Genomic DNA, 9,714 nt, shown 5'->3' on the forward strand with positions numbered 1-9,714 from the left:
ATCTAAATGGTCTAAAAGGAACACTGCACTGTAATAGTTTTTTTTTTTTTAAACTAAGTTGTGTTAAGTTGTGATACATCCTCTGAGAAGTCAGTGTTTTATGTTAATTTCGGTTCTCGGGTTACTTTATCTTTTTTAAGGACATTTATATTTTTAAATGGTTTTAAAGGTATAGTTCACCCAAAAATGAAAATTATGTCATCATCACGCTCAAGTTGTTCCAAACCTGTATGAATTTCTTTCTTCTGCTGAACACAAAAGAAGATTTTTTGGAGAATGCAGGTAACCAAACAGTTGATGGACCCCATTGACTTCCATAATTAATTTTTATTGATGGCCCAGTCTGTTGTGATTGGTCTACCACTTACAGCGCGCATCGGAAAAACAACACCCATTTCCATACCAACTAAACTTCAGCTCCAGGAGCTTCCTAAAGCTCAGAGATTGAACTGAAGGGGTGGATTCTGGAATCCACTGCTGCTTCAATGCATATATAATGAGTGATTATAAACAAGGTATTAATCAAAAACAATTTTCCTTCTAAATATCACATGAGTTAAATGACTTCTCTAAGCTTATGAGATTTTACTTTGATATAGAAGTTACCAGTGTGATTACTGAAATGTTCTTTTCATGTATCCTCTAACAGTGCTTGCTCATTTAGCCCGGCTTCCAGAAATTAAATATGGACTCGTTTTGTGTTTGAAAAACGTATTCAACATGCGTCAATGCATACATCTGCTTTTCTAGGGTCCCTGAAAGCTATGGTCACAGGGGTCATTGAAGTCTATAGTTTTAGTTTAAGGGACCATTTCTTTGTTAAAGCCTTACTTTCCAGTTAGATTAAAGTGTCCTCTCGAGCTGACACCTTGGTGAAGGGTATAAGTGCTCCTTGTGAGTCTTGAAGCTGACTTCTGCCTGACTACAAACTATCTTCAGTAAAACTTTTCTTCAATTCATTCATATCTGGTTCTGGGTCTTTGACTGTATTATTCCCTTACAGTACACTTAAAGACAGCAATGATGGCATCGATTTTACCAAATCAATCCGAGCACAAGTCCGATGAGGAAATACTGTTCAACCCGAACCTCCATCGCAAGGACGACTTGGGCAGGACCGTTCTCAGTAATACGCTACTCATTTTGACGTTCATCATGAGATGTTGCAACTGTAATTCCTCACCATTAGCATTAACAAGTGTATGTCTATCAAAAAAACGATATTTTATATTTCTAATTTATTGCAGTGCACATGCAGGAACTGTATCAATAACAGAGCATATGTTAGCCGAGCATTAACGTGATTGACTGACATAAAACAAATCTTGCTCCATCCTTTATCATTACTCAAAGTAGTAAGACCGACAGATAATCCGCATTAATGGACAGTTGGACACAGTTTTAGGTAATAGTTGCCCACAGCTTATTTGCAGAACTATTCGAGGAAGACAATAATAACGGGAGTTAGCCGGTTAGCCAGAAACCTACACAATATACTGTATAACACAAAACTACATATTTAGAAACAACTGGTAGAAAATATAAACATCAATAATGAATCATACTTAAAGGTTGTGATTCTGAGAAGAAAGCTGGTCCAAATAAACTGGCTACTGACCCATCTTTCAGGAGCAAACGTTTTGCGAATCCAAAGTTAATAAAATGACGGAAACACAAAAAAAGATTGGGATTGTACTTTGTTTTAAGATTAAAAGTCTAAATAAAACAATCAAACATAATAGTACAAAAAAAGTTGTTTACAAAGTATAAAAATTAAATGAGGCAAAAACATTTCCAAGACAATTAAAAAAAAAAAAAAGTTAAACTGTAGAAACCCTCAATTCCAATAAAGCACAATGGAACTGAACTCAACAGTGTGCAGTCAGCAAATTTATCTCTGAAGATCTGAACCCAGATGTAGGGTATAAAAACAAACCAGACATAAAGATATTGATCAGATCCTTCAATGAGTTACTATAAAGTACTGATGAGGGATTCTGGGAGTTATTTCTTACAATACCCCCAACCCACAAGACCCCCTATACCCCCTACACACGCATTCATTTTATCCATCATTTAATCTGGAAATGACTGATTTCACTCCGACAGGCCCTGAATAACGTGCTTTTGTGTGAAGGCTCTCTGAGAGGTGATGGAATCGGATGAAATTAGACTCTCTCCTCTCTTCCTTCTCCCTCTGCATCTCCTTCCCATTCCCTGTTCCGCCTGGAAAAGCCATTGCAGAATAAAACCCCACTTCCTCCCGCAGAGGCTTCAGCCAGACATGGAGCGGTCACACATGTTCCCTCTCACTCCACATAGACGGAAACAGCTCTCCACGGTGAACATACACACATATTTGCTCACATGGCTGATCTGGTGTGTGGTTCGGTGTTAGGTCTGAGGACAAATTGCATTGGGGGTTCTGGACCCAGAGCCGGAAGATTTCAGGGGATTGAAAGGAACCAGACTCATTGGCAGATGGTCAGCTATCCAGCAGTCATCATGGGACTGACCTCAAACGTGGCTTCAGTCGTTCTACAAACTCATGATTTGGTTTTGTCTTTAACAAATATGTAATCGAGACTCTATTGGATAACCAATAAACCCATCAGCTCTGTCACCATCAAGTCTTTGTCATAGTATTTCATGTTTCAACAGTCTCATTATGTTGGGTTTTTAAAAAATCTAGCCAAGAAAATCCCTTTTGATGTAACGTTATCTGGTTATCCGTCCAATGTGGTCACTATATAGTCTTGTAAGCAGGGCCAAATGGCTGATGTAAACATTTAGAACATGAAACATTCGACATGCTGTTACCATTTTTCCAATGAAACGCTGTATCAAACAGACTCCTGTCGTTCAATAGAACCTGAGGGAATATTTAATTCGTATAAATTTACATATAGGCTAGGCCTAACGCGGTTTCATTCGACTCAATTCATGAAAATGCCCTTGTTTGTCACCTACTGGCAAAATAAATATAAAGATATGCAAAAACAACCCACACAAAAAAAAAATTGTCCAAGATAGTCACAAAATGATGTGAATTCAAAACACTAAAATTAATTTAAATAGGCCTACTTAAAGTTTACAAATAACAACGAGGCTGTGATTCTGCCGTAGGAAACAATTCAATAAACAAGAAGGAAGAGTCACTTACATTTTAGACACAATAAGCCCAGGTACTTTGTCCATTTAGCTCCGCCAAATTAAACCAGTTGACAGAACCCATCGCCTATCTCCGAGGTCGAGCATATCACACACGGGCACCGTTAGTTAGTGGTGTTCCTGAATGAATCAGTGTTCAGAACGAATCATTTGAGTGAATGATTCAACTCAAATCATGAAAATTCCCTTGTTTGTCACTGGCGTAGGCTGGTGTAGCGAGCAAAATAAATGTAGGCCTAAAGATATGCAAAAACAACCCACACAAAAGATTTGTCCAAGATGGTCCCTAAATGATATGAATTCAAAATACTCAAATAAATTTAAATACTTAATTTACATCGCAGAGTGGTTTTAACGTTTGGCTGAAAGCCCTTGTTGGTAGATAGGCTACAGTAACCAATAAGCATTTTTGTAAGTATTTTTTTATTGTATTTATTTTTTATGAGAGAGAAGTCAGTGGCAGAGAGATAAAAAGAACAGTGAAAACAGAGGGACAAAAAAAAGTAGACCATAATCAAGAGAGGAAAATTTCCTTATTCGGCTGATTTTAGTTAAATGGAAAAAAAAATTGGTGAGTTGTGTCTCAGAGGGATTTAAATAGGTCTCTACAATTTTCCAATTAAACTGAAATATGAAACACAAACTAATATTGACTTAGGCTATTTTACATTGTGGCTTAAATATATTCAATATCAAACTTAAATATATTCAACATCAAACCACACAAACGGAATTTCAAACGACTGTGTTTTCGACATGGCCTACGACCAGCTGGATGTGCTGATGGTGCTCAGTGAAGCACTTGGTTTTACGGGGCTCAAATCCCAGGACAAAACCTCTATAAATGAGGAATCTGAAGAATGTAGAGCACCGTGGTTGGTGTTCTTGGACAGGGTTGACAACTTTGACCCATAAAAAAACCCACATGTCTTTTTTAAAGACTATTTTTGGTCTATAAAGAGATTGATTACTTGCTAATCGTCTGCTCTCCTGATATACAGTTTAGCTTCACGTATAAAATACATGTGCATGACACATATTTACACACAAGACACTGGAGCTGCACTGTGTTGTCCCTATGGCTTCATCCAAGTGATAGATCTTTCTGGAGATGTTAAATGTCTCTAGATTTAATGCACACAAGATGCGTAACAGGTCAACATCTTTTTCATGAGCAGTGTCAGTATTCGAAGGTATTGAAATAATTAGCTTCATATCAAAAAGTGACAGATTTGCATGACTGTACAATCTGTCGGTCCATTGTTTGTGTTATACTGAACCGACAGGCTTTGATGTGTCAGATCAGTTGCCCCCTGTCACCTTTCACACGTGGGAACTATTGCTGTAAAGCTGAAAAAGATGACAACATACAGCATGACTCCTAAAACTGGCGGATTGCCATGAGTACAAGATCTGTTCAACATTGTTACAAGGTCTGCAATTATTTTAAAGGATGCGTTAAAGGAATATTTCGGGTTCAATACAAGTTAAACTCAGTTGACAGCATTTTGAGACATAATGTTCATTACCACAAAAACAATTTTGACTTTGTAAACTGCCTCAATGTAACCCAGATTTCTCAAGGATAAGGAGTGATAAGTTGAAATGGTAAAAGTGCTGTCGATTGAGCTTAACTTGTATGGAACCCCGAATGTTCCTTTAAGGACCACATGAACGCTTTTCATAACAGTTTTGTTTCATATGATCCATGTCTCTCATTCAACAGGATTTGTAGTGATTTGATGGTCTTTTTTGCAGATTAATGTGCCCCAATATTGCAGTGCGGAGATCGATAGGCCTGCTGGACCAGCCGTGCAGCTGCGAGTGGAGTTGTTATTTCACAATTGCTTTGAGTGAGAATCTCTTGTAAATCTCCTTAGACATGCTGACATCTCTGTCACGATTACGAGTCTGGAAAAGACTCTCCGAGGCCTGGTAGAGTTGATGAAGCCTGCCATAGTCAAGAGACCGCATGATTTATGACCCCGACAGTATCGGCATCAAGCCAACGATACCTGAAGCTCCTTACATATACAGTCAGTCGGACATTGATTGTGAAAACCCACCAAAATCAACACCGTAGGACAAATAAGCACCAGTGGGAATGAGATCTATATGATAAATGGGGAAGACGGCAGGATCTGTCTGATAAACGGATAGGAAAGGTGGATCTGGCCGACGTATTAGACACACTCATCACCATCGCGTCTATAGAGCTGCGAGCTGTCTTGTCATAGCTGATAAATACCCTCTATTTGTCTGTCTAAATCCACACGCTGAGAGATTTAATCATTTAGCTGTGTTAAATCAATGATAGACTCGCAACAAGCCGTTCTGTGCGACCCGGGACTAAATTTAGCAGAAAAAGCGCCGTTGCTAAACCTCTGACCTAAAAAAGCCATTTAAATCTTTTAAAATACTGTCAGTGGGACACAAATCAGTTCAGTGGAATGAATGGAACATCAGCAGCCATTAACTGCATATGGAGGATGTTTAAATGGCTACTTAAGGTGAACATTGGTAAAGTGGGACACTTTTGGAAATGTAACTTTTCTGTGCACTTTTAATTAGGATCCAAATAGCATATTACCTGAGATTACACTTTAATGGAAACCTTTAGAATATTTTTTTTTTTGGTCAAAAGCAAAAATTTCAAAATAGTAAATCCTGGAAGAACAACAATGAAAGTAATAATAATCATTATTATTTTATGTATATCTATTTATTTATCAACATAGGCTAGTTAGGATCGATTTTTAAAATCAGCTTTTTCTTTAAAAACGTTATAAAAATGTATTTCTCCTTAAAATACCATTAACATTTTATTCTCTGTTCACTCCGTTGATTTCAAAATTTGCATCACCAGATACACCCTTGTAAATGACAGGTTTTTTTGTTTACCAAAATGTGTCAAAAGAATGTCTAAAAATCATACATTTCAATAAAATTCACATCCCACATCATAAAACTCAGATTCTTTTTTGTATTTATTAAAATGACAAACAAACAAATGATATCAGATCAAACTGACAATAAAATGACAGTCCAAATAAAAAAGTAAAAAGTACATGTTCTACAAAAGTAAGTGATTCTCTACAGATGAACTGCCTCTAGATCTTCCAGCCTCTCACTGCTGTTGTCCCTGTCCAAAACTTCACTGTTCACTCTTTCTGGACTATCCAAATCCAGCTGTGCTCTTGGGTTGTTGGATGCTCGTACGCTCTTGGTGGGACATATTTTCCTCAGCTGGTTCTGATAGTTCATTGTGTCCTTTTGAATCTCCTGGTCCACATTAGGGGCATCCAGTCTGTTGTTCTCTTCCATGGGATGTTCAACAGATGTGTCTGTGCATCCTGGGATCAGATCAGTCGATTCCCTGCTGTCATCCAGTGTGGCCCGGTTAGCAGTATAGTTTAGTTTTGCTTTGAGTCCTGCATATTATTTAATCAGAGTGTCTCATTAACAGTGTTTGTCTGGATATTTCTCAGTGAAATGGATTTATTTTGGACTGACCTGAGATTTGTCTCTGAGATCTTCCATGATGACCACCACCACGTTCTTCACTGTCAGCATCAAGGTCTGGTGTATCAGGGGTGATGTCCACAAACTCTGGGCTGTCGAAATCCATTGCTCTTTTGTAGCTCTCCTGCTGGTGTTTGTCAGCATCATGTGGGTTACCAGCCTGGTTTTTGAAGTTCATTCTACTGGCAAAAATCTGAATTATGTCATGAATCTCTTTCATAAAGTCCAGTTTTTGTCTGTCCGTTGCGGGTCGGTTTCTCCCGTTCTCCTCAGGTCTGTCCATTTCCTGACTACTTATGTCCTCCATCACTGCACGGAGTTATAAGATGATGGATATATTCAGTAAAAAATACAGAAAAAGATATTCACTTTATTCAGTGAGCCAAAACTCATGACTCATTTACAGATCTTGTGATCGAAATTCAAATCGAAATTTGAGCTTTATGGATTTTATTCTGTGTATGTTAGCTTTATTAGCTAAAATTCACATATTTAATTCACGCAGAAAAACACCATTCAAATGTTTAGGTTTGGTAAGAACTTGAATCCTTTATGTAAAACTACATACCTGTTGCTTTATGGATATGTTTGTTGGAGCTCTTAGTCAAGCCTGTGTCCATGTCAGTCCTGTCCATACTCATACTCTCTATATTAACATGCAATAAAATAATAATATTTAATATTATATGACATCAGCATATATGTATTCAAACAGTAGCAGCGTGAGGAACTGATGGAACTATGGCTTACCTGCTGAGTTCCCATAATGCTCCTGCAATGTTTCATGGGTGTCTGTTGACAGGTGTGTGTCAGTGATGAAGTATATATACACGATAGAAGTTTTCAAAAACACAAGTTTTACCATGGCAACAAATTGTTTACTCCAACAATCACATACAATCGTACAACTTACCTGCAATTGCGGTTCTCAGATGTAACCTCCAGTTGTCACGCTCTGAAACAAACAGTACTTTAAATCAGTTATATATCTGCACCTAAAATATGATTATAATTTGGCTGGAGTAAGGAGAATATAAGGCTGGAGTGTGTTTGTCAAATAACATACAAGTGTTCAAATGTTGTAATCATCATCTAACAGGTTAATAAGAGTTTCATTCATGCATGCATATAACATAATACAGGCCTGCACCTCTGCTGTCTTCTGCTGATGCTCTTTCAGCTAATCGGCTGTCTGATTAAAAAAGGAAATTAAAAATAATAAACATCTAAATAATACTATTAACTTTAGCTTTATTTCTCATGTGTTTTCCTTGACTGATCACCTGAGTTGCTGCTCTCAATTGATTTCTCTTCAGCAACATCTTAGGAAAGACATATTAGAGAGCTCATATATGTCCACAGACAAAATAATATTCAAATATCAGCTCTTTTTTTTTTCATAAATTGGATAGCATAAATTGTTAGTTTACCTGCAGGTTCTACCAAGTTTGGTTCAGGAGTTGTGATGGAAAAGTCTAAAATATATAAAATACCATATTAGAGGCATTACATGAATGTATGAGATAGATAGATAGATAGATAGATAGATAGATAGATAGATAGATAGATAGATAGATAGATAGATAGATAGATAGATAGATAGATAGATAGATAGATAGATAGATAGATAGATAGATAGATAGATAGATAGATAGATAGATAGATAGATAGATAGATAGATAGATAGATAGATAGATAGATAGATTGATTTAAGGAACATACCAAAGTGAAAACATTGAAAAAAAATTTGTTGACAAATATACTTTAACAAAAAAAGTTTTAACATTTAAAACATACTAGCAGAGATCACAACTTTTTCTGGGGCTTCACATTCTGTAAATAGAAGAAAACAGACTAAAAAAAATGATTCAGGTCCTTCATAGATTTGATACATTTAAATTGATTTGATACATTGATACATTTAAATTTCGTTCACTTTGTTCAGGAGTAATACATAGAGTAACATTAAATATTTCAATAGTGTCATGAGATTTATTTAAGTTTGACCAACTCAATTTAGTTAGATTTAGGAAAGAGCAGCTATTACATACATTTCCCTGTTGCCTCCGCTGTCTAATCACTCACCAGCAGTCGGATCTGTCGGATGTACAGGATCCAGAATCCTCTCTGTTGCTAGGTCCATTTCTAAGGAAATAGGGCTCCTTAGGTCAGAAACCAATAACTAATAGCACAACTGACTGTTTTCTGATTCCCATAGGCTACAGCACTATTCCCTTCACTTCCATAAATAGAAAGAAAAGGTCATACACCAAAGCAACAATTCACAGACCTGAGAGCCGTGTTGGTTCAGTGTGGTCAGGAGGCAAATTCATTTCAAATGCATCTGAAGAGACATTGCGCAAAATGGGAATACATAAGTAAAAATTTGCATGAATTTAAAAGTATTTAATACATTCATTAAACATGCTCACCATTCAAGAAATGTAACAAATCTTCACTTCCTTCTAAAATATAATTATAAAATTAGAATAATTATGTCATTATAAATTATTTTAGCATTACTATTATAATCAAAGCAAAGGAAACATATTATTGTTCTAAACAATCATAATTAAAAAACTATATTGTCTTAAACTTAAAACTGTGTAAAATCTTAAATCTGCGAGTAACACAAATAAAATGAGTTTACCTCTCAAAGCTGCTGAATACACAGCATTTATAAAGACTAGAAGAGTCAGGGAGCTGTTGATGCTGAGCCAGGAGGGAGAACGAGAGGGAAAAGTACAACATTTTACAAATGTCAATGTAAATGAAACATAAACACATTTAATATTGTTCAGCTGTCGCGCTCATCGTTCAATATCATTCATTTTAGACCAGCAGTCAAAACAGCCCTAGTAACACAGATCTCATATGTTGGAAAATGCTGACAAAACATATCTTGACTAAATAAACCAACAAAGAAGAAGAAAAGAGAGTATGGTAACTTACAGCTTCATATTGAGTACTGATGTCCTTTCTGAAGGGCTTGTGAGACATTTGTGGCTTTATATCAGTGCA

At 36.5% G+C, this 9,714-nt stretch overlaps 2 protein-coding genes across 3 annotated transcripts in view; both read right to left on the bottom strand.

Annotated features, from left to right (window-relative positions):
- The window catches only part of mroh1 (maestro heat-like repeat family member 1), a 67,062-nt gene extending 63,774 nt beyond the window's left edge, over positions 1-3,288 (bottom strand). For both annotated transcript variants that reach the window (XM_079625019.1, XM_079625018.1), the window contains exon 1: positions 3,164-3,288. The gene's annotated coding sequence lies outside the window, so the exon portion shown is untranslated. The remainder of the gene's footprint in view (positions 1-3,163) is intronic.
- A 2,674-nt stretch (positions 3,289-5,962) lies between these two features.
- Positions 5,963-8,614, bottom strand: LOC307006117 (uncharacterized protein; the record flags this gene model as incomplete). The annotated part of the gene is made up of 9 exons (XM_079626756.1): positions 5,963-6,602; positions 6,685-7,002; positions 7,262-7,339; positions 7,444-7,485; positions 7,607-7,648; positions 7,844-7,881; positions 7,977-7,989; positions 8,124-8,168; positions 8,605-8,614. The coding sequence occupies 9 exons, from the start codon at positions 8,612-8,614 to the stop codon at positions 6,265-6,267; spliced, it is 924 nt and encodes a 307-aa protein (XP_079482882.1). The 3' UTR covers positions 5,963-6,264.
- Between the last annotated feature and the right edge of the window lie 1,100 nt (positions 8,615-9,714).

Source organism: Phoxinus phoxinus (assembly GCF_949152265.1).
Source record: "Phoxinus phoxinus genome assembly, chromosome: 10".
NCBI lineage: Eukaryota > Metazoa > Chordata > Actinopteri > Cypriniformes > Leuciscidae > Phoxinus > Phoxinus phoxinus.